General features: G+C 43.6%; 1 protein-coding gene across 1 annotated transcript in view; it reads right to left on the bottom strand.

Moving 5' to 3' along the window:
* IFT43 (intraflagellar transport 43) overlaps positions 1–19566 on the bottom strand; it is a gene marked incomplete at its 5' end in the record, with an annotated part of 88016 nt that extends 68450 nt beyond the window's left edge. Inside the window, 2 exons of the mRNA XM_079915062.1 lie at positions 16719–16811; positions 19513–19566. Coding sequence (XP_079771188.1) covers positions 16719–16811; positions 19513–19566 — 147 coding nt within the window. The remainder of the gene's footprint in view (positions 1–16718; positions 16812–19512) is intronic.
* Between the last annotated feature and the right edge of the window lie 2588 nt (positions 19567–22154).

Below are 22154 nucleotides of genomic sequence, written 5' to 3' on the forward strand. Positions count from 1 at the left end.
CTGCATATAAACTCCCCTAAAATCCTTTGGTCATGGAGGAGACTCCAAGAAACTCAGTGAAAAGCAATTGCTGAAGGGCTAAAAATAAAAAAGAGTGGAGGTAAAATTTCAGCTGCTGCCCATTGCAGGCAAGACACAGATTGGAATATGAGTTCCAAGTTAAAGGTACTTGATACACACCTTGGATTTTCCACTGAAATCCCAGAAAAACCACACCTTAGGAGTAAAGACCACGTCCTGGGTCTATGGGATTTGCTCTGGGACTAAAGGCAAAACCAAAACAGACCTGACCTAGCAAAACCTAAAACCAAGTCTTCACAAATTCAAGGTGATCTGAAAATAATTCAACTGCCTGCTAAAACAAAAATCAACACTTTTCAAAGAAAGGTAACATAATCCAGAGTTTCTACAATGTATTATCCAAAATGTCCGGCATATCAACAAAAATTACCAGACATGTGAAGAAACATGAAAACATGACCTATAGTCAAAAGTAAAAACAATAAAAACTGACACCAACATGACCCAGATATTGGAATTAACAGACAAGGGTTTTAAAGCAGGTATTATAAATATATGTTCAAGGATTTCAAAGATGGTCATAATGAATGAACAAATGGGGAATCTAATAGAGAAATAGAAGCTATGTAAAAAAAAGAAATGGAACTTTAGAATTTAAATGTTCAGTATCTGAAATGAAAAGTTCAGTTTGAAGACAGCAGAGGAAATGATCAGTGAACCTGAAGACAGATCAACAGAAAATATCCAATCTGAAGAACAAAAAGATAAAGGAAAGGGGAAAATTAACAATGCTTCAGGGACAAAAAAAAAAAAAACACACAGGACAAACCGAAGGGACAATATCAAGCAGTTTAACATACAGGTAATTGGAGTCCCAGGAACAAGGAGAGACAAAACAGAGCAGAAAACATATTAGAAGTAATAATGGCCTAAAATTCTCCAATTTCGTGAGACATATTGACTTACTGACCTAGAATCTCGGCAAATCCCAAGCAGAACAAATACAAAGCAAATCAGCTAGGCACATCACAGTCAAACTGCTGAAATCCAAAGATAAAAAGGAAGCTTTAAAGCAATCAGAGGAAGGAGAAAAGACTTACATAACGGAGAACAATCGTCAGAAACAATGAAGGCCAGAAGACAAAGGAATGACAATCTTTAAAGTGCTGAAAGAAAAAAATGTTCAGTTCAGAATTCTATATAAATAAAAAAGATCCTTCAAAAATGAGGGTGAGGGCTTCCCTGGTGGTGCAGTGGTTGGGAGTCCGCCTGCCGAAGCAGGGGACATGGGTTCGTGCCCTGGTCCGGGGGGATCCCACGTGCCGCGGAGTGGCTGGGCCCGTGGGCCATGGCTGCTGCGCCCGCGCATCCGGAGCCTGTGCTCCGCAACGGAGAGGCCACAGCAGTGAGAGGCCCGCGTACCGCAAAAAAAAAAAAAAAAAAAAAAAAATGAGGGTGAGATAAAAATATTTTTAGATAGAGCAAATAGAGAAGTTGTTCTTGGCAAATCTGTACTGCAAGAAATGCTAAGGGAAGTTCTTCGGGATAAGGAGAAATGACACTAGATGGAAATTTGGATCTACAGAAGGAGATGAAGAACAATTATAATGGTAAGCATATGGGTGATAAAAGACTATCTTTGCCAAAGCAATCGTGAGAGAAAAAAACGGAGCTGGAGGAATCAGACTCCCTGACTTCAGACTATACTACAAAGCTACAGTAATCAAGACAATATGCTACTGGCACAAAAACAGAAATATAGATCAATGGAACAGGATAGAAAGCCCAGAGATAAACCCAAGCACCTATGGTCAACTAAGCTATGGCAAAGGAGGCAACAATATACAATGGAGAAAAGACAGTCTCTTCAATAAGTGATGCTGGGAAAACTGGACAGCTACATGTAGACAAATGAAATTAGAACATTCCCTAACACCATACACAAAAATAAACTCAAAATGGATTAAAGACCTAAATGTAAGACGGGACACTATAAAACTCTTAGAGGAAAACACAGGAAGAACACTCTTTGACATAAATCACAGCAAGATCTTTTTGGACCCACCTCCTAAAGTAATGGAAATAAAAACAAAAATAAACAAATAGGACCTAATGAAAATTAAAAGCTTTTGCTCAGCAATGGAAACTATAAACAAGACAAAAAGGCAACCCTCAGAATGGGAGAAAATATTTGCAAATGAGTCAACGGACAAAGGATTAATCTCCAAAATATAAACAGCTGATGCAGCTCAATATTTAAAAAAAAACAACCCAATTAAAAAAGGGGTGGAAGACCTAAATAGGCATTTCTCCAAAGAAGACACAGAGATGGCCAAGAGGCACATGAAAAGCTACTCAACATCACTAATTATCAGAGAAATGCAAATCAAAACTACAATGAGGTGTCACCTCACACTGGTTAGAATGGGCATCATCAGAAAATCTACAAACAGCAAATGCTGGAGAGGGTGCGGAGAAAAGGAAACCCTCTTGCACTGTTGGTGGGAATGTAAATTGATACAGCCACTATGGAGAACAGTATGGAGGTTCCTTAAAAAACTAAAAATAGAATTACCAGATGACCCAGCAATCCCACTACTGGGCACACACCCAGAGAAAACCATAATTCAAAAAGACACATGCACCCCAATGTTCACTGAAGCACTATTTACAATATCCAGGTCATGGAAGCAACCTAAATGCCCATTGACAGACGAATGGATAAAGAAGATGTGGTACATATATACAATGGAATATTACTCAGCCATAAAAAGGGACGAAACTGGGTCATTTGTAGAGACGTGGATGGACATAAAGTCTGTCATACAGAGTGAAGTAAGTCAGAAAGAGAAAGGGCAAATATTGTATATTAACGCATATATGTGGATGGAATCTAGAAAAATGGTACAGATGAACCGGTCTGCAAGGCAGAAATAGACACAGATGTAGAGAACAGACATATGGACACCAAGGGGGGAAAGCGGTGGTGGTGGGATGAATTGGGAGACTGGGGTTGACATATATACACTAATATGTATAAAATAGATAACTAATAAGAACCTGATGTATAAAAAATAAATAAATAACATTCAAAAAAAAGGCTATCTTTTTTCTTAATTTCTCCAAGTGACAACTGTTTAAAGTGAAATGACAATTGTATTGTGGGTTTTATAAAGTATGTAGTTTTAAAGTACATGACATTACTAGCACGAACGATAAAGGGGACAAATGGATTTATACTGTCACAAGGGTCTCACATTTTATGTGAAGTGATATAATACTAACACTAGCTAGCCAGTGGTAAGTTAAGGATGCATATTCTAATCCCTAGAGCAACCACTAAAAAAATAGTATAAAAAGCTATACCTAAAAAGCCAACAGAGGGATTAAAATGGAATATAAAAGCAATCGGCCAAACACGGTGACATAATCCTCTATCATGCTGGGTAAAGGCATGTGACCAGAAATGTTTCAGTCTATCACCAATCACACTCAACATTAGTCTGAACCCTTTTCCTGTAAAGTATCATTATTAAGAGAATATTTTACTATCATTCTGCTCCTTCTCAGTAATTACTGACATGCCACATAATGAGAAGAAATCTAGCCTAGCTAATGAGGTCAATGAGGCTTTCTGCCCACCACCCTATGGTTCCCAAGCAGATTAGACATTCTCTATTCACAGCCCACTCTTTCCATCTCCTTGCCTCTCTTAAATCCTGGCTTTCCCCCATGGACTTCATTTCTCCTGCAGCTCTTTCAAGTAGAGCCTGTTCATTCTTTGAAACCCCACGAACAAGGGTCCCAAGGTAACCCTCCTGTCTCGCTCCCCAAAGTTCCTCTAGACCATTACTCTTTCAAATTATTATGGAACATTTTTCTGAAACTCATATTGTTCAGCTACATTGCATCTCTTACCTTCTTCATCCCTGTCACAAATAATTGCCTGAGCACACATTGAGCAAAAACGTGGGCATTCCTCCCCCAACACTAGTGCCATCATTCTAAGTCAAGTCAAGGTTCACATGAACAGTTCATCTAATGCTTAGCCTCATAGTTCCCTGATCCTTTAAATGCCAATGACCTTGCTACTTTTTCGAACTCATACGCTGGAGCTGCTCCAATCTGAAATACCTAGTCCCTTCCTCCCCTCCTGATCTAAGAACTTCCTTCTTGGTTTCTCTTCCTTCCCTATCAACCCAGCTCACTTCCATGGTCCTGATGGCATTCATGTCCTACATTTCCCCTAGAGCTCCCCCCAACCTGGATCAAGCCAATCCTATGCCTTCACTGCGTCAATACCTAGCCTGCTGAGGGGTGTTGGAGAAAACTGCACAACCATGCAAATTAAGGCTTCACAAGCTCATGTTTTGCCTTCTCTCAGCTGGATCCTACCTGGGCTCCCTGCTTCCAGTCTCACCTTCCTCCAGTCTATACTCCACCCCTGCCTGCACGGGACCCTAGGAGTTACAGAGAGTTCTAGACAGGAGTTACAGAGTTCTAGATAGGGAGGAGAAGCTAGCTCTCAATCAGGAGGCGTGTCTATGCAAGCATTTCTAACAAGAACTCCAAGAAAGAAACCTGAATGTCCAAGGCCTAGTAACTTGGCTGTGATTTCTTTTCTCATTACAACTATTTACTTTCATATCCATTTTGAATTCATAATTTTGAATTCTTTTTCTTAAAGAAGGTCTCTAAATTGTATAAATTTCAGGACCCACGAAACCTGGATCCATCCCTGACCAATTACTGTCAACGTGCTCTTTCTAAAATGCAAATCTGTCTCTCTTCTCTGCTTAAAATCCTCATACATTTGCACCTGGAAATAATGAAGGGTCTATGTGCCACACAAAGGAATCAGAAGTTCTTCCTGTATGTTCCTCTTAGAGACCCCAGATTATATGATATATGCTGGTAACTCCCACATCTGTTAACACTCGTTTCCAACTTTCTCTCTTAAGCTCCAGACCAAATTTTCAACTGTTTACTCAACGGATCTCTTTGAAAATCCTGAAGGCAACTCTTCAACATGCCCAAAACTGAAACAACCATCTCTTCTTGGTCCCCGCACTGCTGAGACTCTTTAAGTTCTCAGTCTCAGAAATATCATTATCCATTCAGCCTTTTCGGCTACAAATGGAGTCAACTCCAGACATTCCTTCTCTCCTACTTCCAACAGTCCATCTGTTACTACCTCTTAACCATCTTCCCTGAAAAATGTCTCTGGGCACTGCCCTCTCCTCTTCACCTCTCTGCCAGGCTTTAGTTATCGTTTCCCAAAGTAAGGTACGCACGCCACTGGTGTAAGCAAGGTGACTGGAGGTGGCACATGGATGTGCCTCTTAAAAATAGCCATATGTGTATTTTAATGTGTCCTGGGAAAAACATAACTATCAAAAACTGTAGTTTCTTTTCAAAAATAAACGCATTTAAGTATAAAAAGGGAGGTGATTTAAAGAAAATTGTTAACACTAATGCGAGTGGTATGTGGATACCCGAAACTGTAAAAACGGTCTGGGAATGCCTGAAGTTTGGGAACACTGCCTGGTTCATGGCTCATCATCTCAGGAGGAGATGCTCCAACCGCCTCCCACTGGTCTCCCTGCCAACAAGTTCTCGCCCTCTAGACTATCCTCCACATAGCTGCCAGCTTCACTTTCCTAGAAAACAAAGTCAATAACATTTTCCCTGCTTTAAAATCTTTGTGGAATCCCTACAACATATAAAATAAATCCAAACTCCTCCACTTGGAATGCAAGGCCTTCATTCCTAAGACACTAAGTTGTTCACTGTGCCCTGGAAACACCAAGCCCCTTAACGACGCATGCCTTAGAACAGGCTTTTCCCGCTGCCCTTCCCTCTTACTGGCAAATCCCTCCTCGTTCACTGCAACCCACCTCAAGGGTCACCTCCTTTGGGATGCCATCCCTAAGTCCCAGGCAGGGTTGGTTGCTCCTTCTGTGCTCCCACTCTCTGATGCCACTTAAATATCATAATTTTTTGCTCTAAGTGTGTGGGTCGATATAACTAGAATACGAAGTTATCTTATTCATTTTTGCATTGGAAAGTGTATATTATATTAAATGTAGGATAAATAAGTGAATAAATAAATGAAGGAATAAAGTTCTACTTTTAAATACATCAATAAAAATATATAGGAATGGATGGGCAAAAAGGAGTATGGGGGATGGAGTCCTCTGTTATCGCTGGTGAATAAAAAACAGGAAGAGATACGGGAAAAAGAGAAAGAGGAGGGAAAAAAGGAGAAACAGAGGAAGGCTCAATAACAGAGGAAAAGGAAGAAAGAGACCTGGGAAGGAGACAGGGAGGCCCTTTACATTTGGTGGTGAGTACACGAGCATCGTAACCTATCCACTGAATTCCTTCAGCAAATATTTACTGACAGCCTGCCTGCTGTGTGGTCCTGTGCCAGGTGCACATGGCCCCTTCTCTGACTGCTCCCCTGTGAATACAGGGACCCCTAGTTGCTCAATCAGACAGACCCTGCTCCAGAGGGAAGGTGTCGCCTTCCTGGACCCTCCTGACCCCTGAGTCCCTGACACTGTCCCTTACCTGCGCTCTGGACAGCACAGGGGCCTGGTGACGCCCTCTCCCCTCCGGCCACTCCTCCTCCTTCCTTGGCCGTGTGTCCCTTAAACATAGGGGTTCCTCGGATTCTGGCTGAGAGCCTCTCCTCTTCTCTCTCTACAAACTCTCCCTTCCAGGGCTGGGCTCTCATTTACCACCTCGATACGAATGGCTCCCAAACCCTTAGCTCCAGCTCAGAGCCCAGTCCAAAGCATGAGTCCCACACATCAAAGTCTCCCGGACATCTCCAGATGGTGGTCCCACAGGCCCCTCAAGCTATCTGCCCCTGCGCTGAACACAGCATGCTCCACGCCTGGTTCTCATTCACTGAGGACCTACAAAGTGCCAGGCTCAGGGGAGCGAACAGGAGCTTCTGGAGTGTGCAATTAGTGAGGGAGAGGGACCCAAATAATTACACAGACATACAGTTACAAGCCGCGGTTGGGGTGACAGGAAAAAAAGTAAAAAAGAAAAAGAAAACACCACCACCAACAAAAAAACACTACCAGAGTACAATGCGGGGAGCTAAGTTAAATGAGAAGGTAATATTCTCATTAAATAGAAGAAGGGATATTCAAGCTGAACCCAAAGAAGAAGTTGGAGTCAGCCCAGCAAAGAGCATGGGTAAGTATTCCAGGGAATATTCTATTCTGTTCTATTCTATTCTATTCTATTCTATTCTGTGGAATTACAGTACTCTAAGGAACCAGAATAGGGAACTGTACAAGCAAAGTAACGACTCCCTGTGACTGCCACAAGGTAGCCGCTGTGAATGAGGCTGAAGACATACATAGGAAGACCCAAATCACAAAGGGGCAAAGTAAGCATTTGGGATTTTTTGTTTTAAGGGCAATGGGTGTCCTTTAAAGGGTTTTGAGTGTGAAATGAATGATGCGTATTTTATAAAACCACTAGAGCTGACTGCAGGAGGGCAATAATACAAAAGGAGAGACCAGTTATGAGGCAACTGACTCAGTCCAGGAGAGTTTATAGTGGTTTAAGCCATTTTTCTAATTCTCAATTTATTTTTTTCCTAACAGAATACTATTTACAGCCAAAGATTCTGAGAAGTCTTTGCTCTGGGAACCTTGCCTGAATATAAGTCAATTTTCATTGCAACAAAAGTATCATTACCATGAAAATTTTCACATGCCAAAAAAAAAATTTCTAAATATAAGCCAGTAGTCTACTTACCCCCAAAGAAGTCAAACCGAATTCCAATACTATGATTCCATATCTGACCCATACCAAATGGGTCAGGTATGACCTATGGCTGTTAATCATGTGTATGCAAATTAGGAACACTGAGAAGACTACAACAGGTATTCTCATCTTACTTGAGGCAACGCACTAGTAATAACTACTAACTGGGCTTGTATCATTGATCCATTTACACATACTTATATTAAGCATCTAGCATACACTTGTAATTACTAGAATCTGGGTGACAATCTCTTATTTTGTGAAATCAAAAGACATTTTCTAAATCCTATCAGATCACGACTAATTCAAAATTACTTCCATGATTTCTCTCCTAGAGTTACCAGGATCTAATACACACACACACACACACACACACACACACACACAATCTATCCTTAGAGGAACCGAGGAATTTTTAGGACATAAATTAAGTGTGAACACTGCAAACTACTGATCTACTAAGCCCCTCCTTAAAAAGGATGAGCCAGAAGAGTTCCAAGCCATCAATACTACACTCAAGCACTTCTCAGAGGTTTCCTGACCAGAAAACATAAACGCATAGAGAGAGAAGTGTAATGGTTGCACTGAAGATGCATCAATGAAAGACAATGCTAGAAAAATATTGAAAGGTCACAGTCTAAACTTCATAATATTACCAATTATTTCAGTGTCATATAAGAAATGTTGGTCTCACATGGTTCATTTGTCAAAAAAGGCAAGGGGGCTGGTTTTTGAATATTTGAAAAACATCACACTGCTTGCAAAAGTCACTGAGGATCACTATTCCATCGCCTGTATGGTCAACTGCTCCACTAACAACTCCCACATGCCATGCTCTCTCCTTGGCCTCCAAAACTTGGCATATGCTCATCCCTCTACTTGGAATATTCTCCCCTCCTTGGCCCATCCTGGCCCCTTCCCTTGGCTAACTTCTAGTCATCCTTCAAGTCTCAACTCAAACATGATTTTTTCCTAGAAAACCTTTCCAGATTTCCCCAAAAGTAAAAGGGCTCGATGAAGGCATTCGCATATCTTTCTGTGTTCACCCCCACCTGGCACTTAATTCTCTGCAGCCCCCAGATCGAGGTTCAGAGAGGACAGGGAGCATGTCTGGTTTGTCACTGTACTGCCAGTGCCAAGCACAATGCCTGGCACACAGAAAGCTCTCAATCAAGTTTCATAAGCAAATGAATGAAGAAATGAATGGATGTTACCTTCTACTCCAAGGTCACTGAGGTCACCAAGGTCACTCCTTGCCCTCCTCATTTTTCTACCCATATGCCCCAGAACAACAAAATGATGTTAAGTCAGCAATTAAGGATCACTCTTTGGAAAGACAGCCAATCTCTAGACAGAGGGTTAGATTTTGAAAAGAAGATGAAAAGGTATTAGCAAACAACTAGTCAAGGAGACATACAAAATGGGTCCTAAGCAGCACAAAGAATTCTCACCAAAAGGATTTTTCATCCAAATGTTTCCTTGCCCTAAGAGCCAGTTAGTTCAATGAAATAAGAATATCTCTGTATCTTGAACAGAACAGCAATTGAAGATAAACTGAAAATACCTTCTAATTCTCATGTGACACAGTTAATGACAATAATAGTTAGCACGCGGCGGGCGCTGTCCTAAGAGCTTTGTACATTCTCTTATTTAATCCTCCAGCAACACTAGGAGATAGCTACTACTATTATTCCATTCAGCAGATGAGCAACAGGCTCAGAGTGGTTAAGTAACTTGCCTAGAACATACACCGAGGAATTGGCAGAGCTGGGATTAAAGACAAAATGATCATCGTTTCTACTTCTTAGGTTGTGTAGATAATAACAGTGGCTAACTTAAGGGAGCACTGAGCTAAATAAACTCTTCCGTGTAGTTCTGACTTAACTCTCCCCACAGGTGAGGGAGAGAATTTTAAGTGATCTTCAAGCACCATATTTCTGGTAGGAAGCCAGCTTTACACGTAATACACAGTAGAAGGAGGCACGAGGCATCGTACTGGATGGAGCGCTGAAAGAGACCGAGTAAGCGCTGGAGGAGAATCTTGAGACGCTATTTCCAATCGCATGATCTACCCCGGGGATGACGTTCCCGCCCACATAGTGGCCAGCCCCAGGGATGGGTCGGGAATGCACATCTGCCCACCCCGAGGGAGAGTTCAAAAGTGAGGCATACGGAGCATGACCTAAAGATGAAGTGTGGAAAACGCATTCCTCGTCAACGGGTTCCACGTCGGATTCCCCGCATCCCTCTCCTACGACGTTATCAGAAGCATCATTCAATCAAGCCCATTGGAGAGGGACTACGAAAAAGGCTGAAAAATGTGACTAATCTAGGAAAGTTATTTTTGTGAGAAAGAAGAAAAATGTCACCAAAAAGGGTCAGCAGATAACCCTAGCTGGGCTGAAAATAACTGCCCGTTGGCAGACCAGTCAGGAACAGGCAGAGGGCAAGAGACGTAATGCAACGTGCCAGGGAAGCTCCAGCTGAGTAGAGCTGCTGGGGGATGAGGAAACTGGCCTAATTTGGGAACATGAGCCCAGCAGCATTTCTCAGATTCCTGCAAGAGAATCTGGCTGTGTGTCAGTTCTGCGTCCTAGGAGGAGCACCAAAGAGATGGGGGGCGGAGGAGGAAGAGAAAGAGAACAGCTGTGTCTCAAACACTTTTCCAGACAAGTGGACGAATAAGGATAATCAAGTGAGAACTTACTCCCTCACCAAAAGGATTCCAAGAGGAAAACCCAAAAGTCTCTCAGCTCCCGCCAAAAGCCTTTCTCTACTGGGAGGTCTGTGCATCTAACTACCCAGCAGGTAGGAAAAGTTAGGTGGTGTTTAAGAGTCTGTCTGGAGTCTCAGGGAGTACAGCCAGACGTCAGCTGAATGACTGTGGACAAGTCACTCGACTCCCTGAAGTCTCAGTGTCGTCACAGCTAAAATGAGACAATAAGTACAGTAACTACTTTAAGAGTTACCACGGGGCTTAAATAGGCTAGTGTGTGTAATTGACAGAGAGGTAGGAACTGTCCCAATGTCAGCTATAATTATTATTATTACAAGGACAATCTGCAAAATGGAAGTTAAGCTACAAACTGCTTTAGACCCAAGTGAGAAATGCTCATCCAAAAGACAGGCCAGGGGATTCCCTGGTGGTCCAGTGGTTAGGACTCTGCTCTCTCACTGCCGAGGACCTGGGTTCAATCCCTGGTCAGGGAACTAAAATCCCACAAGCCACGTGCGGCAGCCCCAAAAATAAAAACAAAAAACAGGCCAGTCCTGAGAGGTTTTGCCCTGAGATTCCTTTTTCCCAACTTCAGCGTATGGTAGTGTAACTTGATGGTAGAAAGCGTCCAGGTCTTTTCTTGAGGTTGTGTAGGAGAAGCATCATTTGAATTACAGAAGGTGAAAGCTCAGGCATAGAAATCCAGTTTAATTCTCAGAGCTGCTCTGCCCAGAAAAAGTTATTCACTGCAGATGTGAAGATGCTCATCACGGCACCAAAGTCTCCATAATTGTAATGCCAACCTGAACTGCTAACTGAACTATGCATCTAGGGATCCAAGCCTGATTTGTAACAGGTGGTAAAAAAAAAAAAAAAACACAAAAAAGCAGAGGGATGCAGTCATAAACTTTCTTAGTAGTTACCGTTTCTTGAGAGGTGCCTGTGTGCTGGCACCTTTAGGTGCATTACCTAATTTGACCTTCACAACAACCTGAAAGAAGCAGGCATGACGCTAATCAACTCTGAGCTAGTGAAACTACAGGAAGAGTTCATCTTTCTGGTTAATCAGTATGATTAGGCAGGTAAATTCTTTGAAATTATTTGAAAATTTACAGATTGACCAAGCAATAAAGAGACCTTTCCTCTTCTTTCAGAGAGGGAGGAAGAGTCTAATTACCTGGGCTGAGCCACAGGTATCCTCCAGGCAGAAAGCCCCGAGGGGTTACTGAGAAAACAGGAAGAAGGAAAAGATCGAGGCAAGATTTGACACAGGCAACTGCATCAGATGTCTTGGAACTTGAGGGCATACAAATTTTCACTGAACTCTACACAACCCCAAATTAGAAAACGGGAGAGGAATGTGGATTTTTTATTTTTATTTTTTTTGCTACTAAAAATAATTCTTTCCTTTTATACCCAAGCCTATAAGAAAAAAAACAACAAAAAACAAACTCTGTATAAATTCTATTTTTTTTTAAATTGATATGTCAGTCGCAAACTGCCTACTCAACAGTCATTCCTCTTCTCCTTAACCCCAAAACCCCAATGTGATGGGTGTGGCAACGTGCCCAGCTGAGAAAGCCCTTGAAATTTAGGTGGCTTTAAGACCCAGTTCTGACCAATGACATGTAACTAGAAGTCTACTTGGTGAGGTCTCTGGCTATCATTTTCCTGATAAGAAGGGACACACTTCGTTGGCATGAACCCTGAAGTCTTCCACTCTTCCCCATCTCCTCACCTAAAATACAGATTGGATCCCTGGGGAACAGCCAGCCATCATGTCAGCAACCATGAGAACAAGTTACAAGTTCCAGATGGCAGAGCAAGTGTCTAGACGGGGTGAGGGTAACGCAGGACCTTCTCCAGTGACCGCACCCACCCTGCCCTCCACTGGACTTCTTGCTGTGAGAAAAATCACTCCTGCCTGCTCCAAACCCTGGGGCTGAGTTTCTGATGCATATAGCCAAATTCAATGCCGATAAGGATACCTGAAAATCAATCCATCCTAAAAGAGCAGGAGTTTTAACTTGAATGGAAACAGGGGCCAGGTAGATCAGATGTGAGTAAATCTGACCAGGTGTATTCAAGTAAGAAATGGTGAGCTGGACAGGGCAGGCCAAGCGTACGCAAGCACCGTTCTCAGCTGCAGCCAACTGCTGCCATGTGGGATGCCAGCCCAGCATTCCTGCTGTGCCAGAACTTCTGGTTTCAAAGAGGGGCCCCAAATCTGGACTTTCACGTAAATTTTCCTAATTTAGAAATAATAACAACCAAGTTTTAAAAAATGTTTAATTTTGTACAGGTCAAAGAAGACACAGTTGTAGCAAAATTCAGCATGAAGGCCACCAGTTTTTAACCGTAGCAGGGTTAAGGCACAATAACAGAACACCCGAGCTCTGGAGAGACAATAATGGTGAGCAGTTATATACTGAGCACTTATGGGTCAGACTGGGTTAAGGGCTTTCTTTATACCTGTTACCTTGTTTTTTCTTTCTGGCCACCCTATCAAGTACGTAATACTAACCCTGTTTTATCAATGAGGAAACTGAGGCTTGAAGAGGTTAAGTAACTTGCTGAGCCATAGAGCTAACATGTGGCAGGGCCAGGATTTCAGCCCAGGGCTGTCTAACCGCAAGGCCTGTGCCCTTATCCACCCTTCAGGAGGAATGCCCGCTGCATCTGGAAGCACAAAACCTGCTTCAGATCACTACTAGTCAGCCTGTGGAGAAATGAGTAGCAACCCTTGGAGAGACTTCCAAATCGCTTCTAAAAGAGACTCAGGCTCACATCCTCCTTCTGTGCGGCCCTTTAATAACAAGAGCAAAGCTCCATCCAAATATTCTCTTGTTCACTACTTACTGAATGAATGAACATTTGTACATTGTACATGTAGCGCCTTTCCGTTTACTAAAGTGCTTTTAAATAGTATCTCACTTAATCTTCACATCAGCTTGGTAGTATTGTTACCACTGTTTGACAGATAATGAAATGGAGGATTAGAGAGATTAGTGGAGTTGTTCAAGACCCAGGCAATTAGCAGAGCCCACGCTCAAGCCCAGGTTTTCAGATGCCAAGCCCGCCTTCCCGCTATTCCAGCACACCTGGAAGTTGCTCCGCTTCCTCCACGGAGCTCCCCATCCCGCCAGCTCGCTTTAAAATCATCATTTGCTTGAACTAATTCCTATATAACTCTAAAGTAACTCCAATATGTCTGACAGCCCCCAGGTACCATATTTACGTTTTCATGAATAGCTTCATCCTAGAATATAGTCAGTGAAAGGACAAAAATAAATATATCAAGTAATACATTCAGAACTGGAATGTAAATGGGCACACACACATAAGTCTTAGAATCTAATCTTAGAAAGAAACAGCCAAAAAGGCCCACACAGCACAATGTGCATCTGGCCCCAGGGGAGGCTGCCCACGCTGCTTTAAACCTCAATTCAGGGAGAGAAGGAATCCTGGAATTCTGACTGGCATTTTGCTGTCAGAGGCACCAGCTGGGTGAAGAACAGAATGACTTTTCTTTTTTCTTTCTTTTTTTGAAAAAATAAATTTATTTATTTTTGGCTGCATTGAGTCTTCGCTGCTGCATGCGGGTTTTCTCTAGTTGCGAGAGCGGGGGCTATTCTTTGCTGCGGTACGTGGGCTTCTCACTGCGGTGGCTTCTCTTGTTGCAGAGCACGGGCTCTAGGCACGTGGGCTCAGTAGTTGTGGCTCGCGGGCTCTAGAGCGCAGGCTCAGTAGTTATGGCGCACGGGCTTAGTTGCTCCGTGGCATGTGGGATCTTCCCGGAGGGCTCGAACCTGTGTCCCCTGCACTGGCAGGTGGATTCTTAACCACTGTGCCACCAGGGTAGTCCCCAGAATGACTTTTCATCATCTTCCAGAAAAAATACTAAGGACCAGATGGGGCCAAAAAAAAAAAGGTACATGCCTCTGCAGAAATAAGTAGGTATTCTAGAAAGGCTGAAACCCTGACAGGTTCATCACAGTCTGCGACTTTGGAGTTAGGTGCTCACAGTACTGACTCTCCCTTGAGCCGAGGGGAATGGGACAGGTAGGTGAACCAGGCCTACTGACCCCAGCTTGGTAGCTGATTTGGTGTGGGTGCCACAGAGGCTTCAAGGCCATCAGGACATCCCGGCCCATCTCAGACTCACTCACCTCACCACTAAGGTGGCTATAACCTCCTTCACAATTGGGTAGGCTTGTAATTAGCCTCTGTGACTGCCAGTGATCACGAGAAAATAAGTTCCATTACGGCAGGGGATTTGGCTCTTGTTCACTGAAATATGCCAACCCCCTAAAATGGTGCCTGACACACAGTAAGCTTCGGTAAATACTTGTTAAATCAATGAACTAATGATCTGGTGTTGGGACGGATCCTCCAAAGGCCAAGAGTAGACTTCCACTGATCCAGTCATTGGCTTGCCCATCCATGCAGTTCAAGCTCCTTGAGATCCAGGGTTGGGTCTAGTATATCGTCTTTCACTATCTCACTCCATTATACCCCCTTAACTGTGTCTCCAGTGTGCCACAGTCTGCCACCCCTGACCCTGTGACGCTCTTATTTAGCTTCTAAGAGCCCCTCATCACACACTATGTACTTCACCCCCTCACCCTTTGCAGTGTCAATGGCATGCCTGCTCTGTGCCAGGCACTGCGATAAACAAAGGCGGACAAAGGTGAAACACAACCGTCGCCTTCCAAAAGCTCACATCTTCTGAGGGAGCCAGGCACATAAATAATTAGAATACAATGTAATAAGCTCTACAATGGAGGTGCTATGGTCAAAGTCACAAACTGACAACCCTCAGCCCTAATCTAGCCCATATGGTGATTTAACTTTTATAATTAGTCGCTAACCTCTAAAACCGTGCTGCTTTCACATAAAATTTTAGACTGCCATCTCTTGGAAAAATCAGAAGAGCTGGCAGTACTGGACCTATATTCCCCACAGCATCAGCTGGCTGCGGCTAGATAGTGGTTACCCTTTGGAGGGTACATGTGGCCTCTGGTTTTTCCACAATCCCCCCCCCAGTCTCTCCCTACCATCTTCAGGCAATGAGGCCAAGGTTCAGTCACCAGCTTTTCTGTGTTGGCATGGCTGTTATCTGAGAGGAGGAATGATTCTCTGTACCCATATTTCTAAAATCAGTGAGAAAATGAAAGATAAACTAAAGGTCCATGTGGAACACTTAAAGACATGGTAGATATCTTATTTCTGATGAAAGTGAAGGATATTCCTACCTATGTGATATGTAAGTCAAATGTGTCTGTATCTTGTCCCCAGCATGCTGTACTCGGGCACCTGCATGGCCCATAAGGCCTCCCAGCAGAGATGCCCTCATCTGTTATAAATCTACTGTAGGCCAATGAGCTGGGCAACTGAGAAGCCAGGTTGCCTGTTGCCCAGAAACTCACTGTCTAGTGGGCCAGGCACATAGAAAGAAAATTAGTGCATAATGTGAGATGTTCTATAACAGGTACTATGGGAACTGAGAAGTAGCAGCCCTAAGTCGGCCTGGAGAAGTTAGGAAGAGCTGACAGCGAGGATTACCCTGAAGCCAGCTCTTGAAAAGGGCAGAGTTTTTTCAAATGGGCAGAGGAGGGTGAAAAGAAGTTCTGAGTAAACCGCTGAAAATAGTGCCCTGGCATTAAAAGCAATGCTCATCAAGATTACCCACCCTCTGCAAAGAGGCTGGATAAATTCCCACGATTCCAGGCCACTTGGAAAAGTTTCCAGGAAAGTAAGGCCAGTACGGATCCCCTTCCTGCCTGAAAACTGTAGAAAGCGCAGGTCACCACCAAGAGCAAATGTCCAGTTGTGTAATCCAACTTTACGTCACCAGCATGCCTCCCTGGCGTTTATCTGGCAGGAATAAAAACCCGGATTTTGGCTGGATTTTGAAACCTCCCAGTCCCTTGCTTCAGTTAACGTACAAAACTTCTTCACTGGGAATATAAAGCAATGCACAGAAACTACTCTGGCATCAAAAGAAAAAAGTTCCTCTTTCACTTCTTGCTAACAGGACAAATGCCGAGGAAGGGAATTCCCAAATCAAGATAGGAGGAAGGCTGACATTAAAGAGAAGAAGGAGAAAAAATATGAAATACCAAATCCTTGCTCACTGAGTAATCGCTAACTCTTAGAGTGCATTTCTTCAGAATTTTTTAACACTCACCTCTGCAGTCAGAGTCGAAGAGGAATTCTTGCCAGTGAGATGATTCTCGGCTTGAGCTGACTCCTGTTGAGCTCGGCGCCCCATCTTGGCTCCCTGTAAGGAGAGATGAGGGGCATTGCTGACCCAAACGTCTTTGAGCCACTATGAGGAAGACAATCCTGCCAAGGTAAGCAAGGACTGGATTTATGATGACACGGTGGAGGATGGGATTTGAGCAACTTGAGTATATACTTAGAAAAGGCTCCAAACCCTTAAAACAAAGTGCCCATGGTCAGTTCTATACAGTAGAGCAGGAAATTCATGTACTGATCACAGTGTTTTCTTTTAATGGCCATAGACCTTTTCTACCCAAAGAAATGCAGCTAGAAATTCCTCTAGAGGGGGCAGGGACCTCATGCCATAGCCCAGGAAGAGTGTGGTCAAGGCTCCCATGTTCCTATGCGGGATTTTATGAAGGCCTAATTTCAAAGCTGTAGCTTGGCACGAAAATAGTTATCCAAAAGGCATTTGGGGGGGAAAGAAATTCCATGGTAACTGAAACCAGAGAAATACAGATAGCATTTGCTTTGACGTGTACACTACTTGGATTTGCACTTACAGTCATTAAAGGAAAGATGTTACAAGAATCTTGAGACATTAGCTTTGGACATCAGACCACTTCAAATTCTGAGTCATCAAATGAACCATCTGCACGTGTTTCCCAAAGCCCTGCTGGGGTGGAGGCTCTGTGTCTCAAATACCTCCCAGCACGTACACAAAACATTCTTTAGGCAGACTAGTGGGTGGTGAAATGTTTACATTTTTCTCAAAAAACAAAAAAAAAGCCAGCATTAATGTAAGCACTTTTCGATCTCATTTGATGTAGCTTCATTTGATTTCACAGTAACAGTGACTGGGATTCAGGCCATTTTACAAATAAGGAAACTGAGACCCAGGAAAGCAATTAAGTGGCAGATAAATCTAAGAGCTAAATCTTCTTCTACCTTCAAATCCTGAGTTCCTTCCACTATGCCCTGCTGGAATTTCTTTTAAGATGTTCTAAGACCTGACTGCATCAATAAACTGAGAGCGGTTACATGATACCTACATAAAAACCCTTACGTAGTATTTACATGTCAAATTCTAATCAATCATTTAGGTTTCAGGGATGACAGAAACAATCTTTCTGACAATAAGCACCTCGTTTTCTTCCCAAGACAGACAACTGCACTCCTTCACCTATGGCTGCCCTTTTCCATTTATCATAACGTTGGGTTTCTGAATACGGCATACTACATGCAGTGAGTTGTGCTCAAACAAAAATTCAAGGATCTTGTCTTTAAATGCTGTTTGTAGACGGTTTCTCTAATAATTGTCAAGTATTTTAAGGTTTTAAACTTTTTGAAGACCCTGTATAAATCCACAGGAATGACTGGCAGAAAACCTACTTTACTACCTGGTTTTATATGTTTTAAATCTATAGTCTGTTTATTGTTCATCTTCTGCCACTGAAATGTAAGCCCCATGAGGGGCAGGGACTTAGTTTTTTTCACTGGTATATCCCGAGCAACTAGGACAACCAATGACTGACAGACAGAAGGGGCTCAATAAATATTTGCTGAAAGAATGAATTTATAACTACATTCACAGCCCCTGGTACTAAAAAAGCTCACATATCAGAAAGGCTTGGTGACATAATATTCTCCTTGGTCAGTCAAGCAACCTGCTTCTTCGTAGAACAATTTGCTCCCAATGCTCATATCTCCTCTCCAATTACTTAGAGGATCTCCGATGTTACTAGGGCACTTCAAAACATGTAGAGATTCCACAGCAGAAACTAAAGACCTGCCCTGTGGGCCAATCTTTTAGTGACTGTCATCTTTGATAATTTTAAAGGTAAAAAGGCTTGATGAGGCTGTGTTGGAGTTAAAACACACACACACACACTGAACTTGGGTCTTGAATCTAGCTCAGCTTATTTATATATAAGCTTGGGTAAATCACAGCCTCAGAAGCAACAGTCGCTAACCTCTTCTAATAACTTAGCACATGCCAGCCACTGTGTTAAATGCTCTCCACGCACGCCTCATTTCATCTTCACTGCAACCCCTTTAAGTAGACATTAACATCTCCATTCTAGACATAAGGAAATCGAGGTTCCTGGAGGTTGACTTTTTTTAACCCATGCAACAGCTTTATACGCCCTCTGACCTCTGGGTCCCCCGAGCACCTAGCCACTCCCCTGCGTTATAAATCTTTATTTCCTTAACTATAAAACTGAGGTAACGCCCACCTCCCCATGAGGATTAGTGGCAAGAAAAGACCTCCCTGTCTAACGCCTTCCTTCCTTCCATGCATAAAACAGTACGGTTTTTACATCAACTTCTGCTATGAGATGTCCCAAGGGAAAAGCACTAGGATGAGTGCAAGCGTGACTCTGGCCAGGGCCCCTCCAGTCACCCTCAGATCTGTCCATTCTAGGGGAGTTGGCACTTGGAGCTCCAGAAAGCGGAGAGAAGCTGGGAAATTTCCCACCGGTCCCAGAGGCCGGCGGGGGCAGGATCTGTTTTCCACTCTTAAAGGATTTTAAAGAAAGCAAACCCTAGGCCAGCAGCCGAGGAGCTCACCGCTGCCTCAGGGGCGGGGCAAGGGAGGCCGCCTCCTCCCCGACCTCACCCCCGCAAGGCTCAGAGCCGGCCCGCTCAGGCCGCCACGGACAGGCCGGGCCGAGGGGACTCAGGGAAGCCGGGGCCGGCGGGGTCGCTCCTCCCCACCCGCTAATTCCTGGCCCCAAGCCCCCCGAGTCGGTCCTCACGGAGGTGGCCGAGCCGCGACGCCGCTCCTCGCCTAGGTCCAGCACGTCCTCCATCTCTGCGGCCGCCTGACGTCACTTCCTGGAAACCCAGCGGCCCAGTCGCGTCCCTGACGACGGCTCCGCCCTTCCATCCCAATACTTAAAGGGTCCGCCGAATCGTTCCTGGAGTCTACGTGCCAACCTCCAATTTAAACCAAACCTATCCTAAACCTGCCTTTTTTGACATCTGGAAAAAATCTCCAGATATTAAATCCTGATAAGGGTGCTCCTGTGGGACAGTGAACAGTTTTAGTCTTTAGAAACTGCCTACATCTGTAGCTCTGTTCAAACACATAAGTTGTCAAGTGCAAAGCACTGCTAGTAATAGTAGTAATTTTTCTGATGCCTTCCATTTGTAAAGCTCTTTGCAATGTACAGAGGACCTTCACAGTTATTAGCTCATGGGAAGGGTATAACAACCTTGTGTGGGAAGCAAGATAAGTTGTATTGTCTCCAATGGACAGATGAAAGAACAGGCACACAGAGGGTCAGGTGCCAATAGATGATTTATAATGAAAAGTGCAATATACATAAACTCTGCCTTCAAGAATACAGAGCCGCTGAAGCAACACATCAAAAACCTGTGTACTAATAACTTTCAAAAGTACAAATAATCCCTCCAAGACCCCATGAAGTGAGCAGGAGCAGTATCTCTATTCAACAACTGAAGACACTCAGGTGCAGAGCAATGCCTTGAGGAAAATCACCTGAGTGTTAAGCAGCAGAGCCAGGTGCTTTCTAACACCAGATCTTACTGAAGAATTTTTCTCTGGTGCATGTTACTGGGTGCCAGCCAGTCTCCTGGGCCAGCAGAGGAAGACGGCCCCCAAATTCCCAGTCTAATGGGACAAGCGAGTTGAGTCTTCATTGACTCTCCATGTAAGATCCCCACGTCAATGCCACTGACCAGTCCCTAGTACTGAGGACCCGCAGCCGGGACCCCAGAAGATGGGCTCATGACCCTGAAAGTGAACAATGTCCCCAACACCATGCCTGGGGTAAGGCTTAGATGGCTACCTCTTAAAAGCGAGGACTTGGAAGTGGGATTAATGACTCTAAAACAGGAATGCAGGATTTCTTAAATGCCTAGTAAATTATTCAGTTCAACCATTTATCAATACATGTTTACTGGGTAGGGCTATGCGTTAGCATGCCCGTGACAACAACGGTACTGCCTGGATGTCAGAAGAGTTGAAGCCTCATCCTAGCTCTGCTGCTAACTACCTGTGTAGCCAGGCAGAGCCCTCTCTGGACCTCAGCTTCCTCCCTTGTAGTGGCTCTTAGAGATTACCCCTAAAATCTTTCACTCACGAACTCTGATTCTCAGTGAGAAAAATACCCTGTTAGATTTTAACCTGAAGAAACATTCACTGCCAAAAACCCAGGATGGATGAAATATAGGCTCCAGTGAAGCCCTTGTTCCCTTCTTCCTTGGCACCAGATGAGGAAGAAGGGATTAATCTTTGGATTATTCCATTTCTTGTGATCTCTGTTGAACAATAATCAATATCGAGGCAGCAAAGAATAAAGAGCTTTATTGGGGGGGGGGGGGTCTTAAGAATTGCAATTCAGGAGACACAGATTCTGGTAAAGTCAAAAGAGTGTTCCAGGGAAGAGAAAGGGTCAGGGGCTTACAAAGGCAAAAGCCACAAGGCTGTACTCTGACACGAGAAAGGAAATATTTGTCATTAAGGAATCATGAGTTATTTTAGAGTAAGCGTCTGATCAGTAGATAGGCTGTCACGAGGTATTATAAGGTAGGGGTCTGATAACTATCTTGAGTTTCTGGCACATCTTCTGAATGCCTTCATTAGGACAGTAAGTGGTCAAAAGGTCAGATTTTATCCAGGCTGAGACTCACATACTTCACACTTCCTCAAAGGCCTCTGGTTCCATTTTAGAGCGCTCTTAGCAATACCGACTCCATTTCTATTTTCCTTCCACTGCTCATAGCCACACCACCACCACTTTAGAGCTAATTTCCAAGACTCCGCTCCCACTTCTTCCCCAAATTCCTGAAAGCAAAGGGTGCACGTTCTGGGCAGAAAGAAGCCCTGGAGTAGGGCTTTCCAAACCTTGCTGGGCACCTGAATCGCCAGATCTTACTGAAGTATTTTTCTCTGGTGCATGTTACTGGCACCCAGTAACATGAAGTTTGTTAAAAATACATGTGTCAGTGCCCCGTCCCTGTAGACTCTGATTTGGTACAGGTGGGGTGCAGAAGGACATCACTTTAATAATTTTCCCTCTCATTTTACAAGTATTTACTTGAAGGTCTCAGTAGGGCCTTCTCTGATTTTAAATTGCAGCGTCCCCCCAGCCTAGGCACTCTGTCTCCTCTTTCCCTGCTTCATTCTCCACCGTGGCACTCACCTTTGATCATACTACATTATTTACATATTTAGCTCATTTATTGCATTTCCCACGGCCCTACTGCCACTTCTAGATGTGAAGTCCATAAGAGAATGGTTTTGTTTGCTTTGTTCACTGTTGCATCTACAGAGCCTAGAACAGTGCCTGGCATATAAGTAGACGTCAAAAATATTTCTCAAATGATAGCTGAATTCCAGAGTCAGTAGAGCACAGTAGTTAAATGCATAGAC

The sequence above is a fragment of the Stenella coeruleoalba genome, assembly GCF_951394435.1.
Source record: "Stenella coeruleoalba genome assembly, chromosome: 2".
In the NCBI taxonomy this organism is placed as follows: domain Eukaryota; kingdom Metazoa; phylum Chordata; class Mammalia; order Artiodactyla; family Delphinidae; genus Stenella; species Stenella coeruleoalba.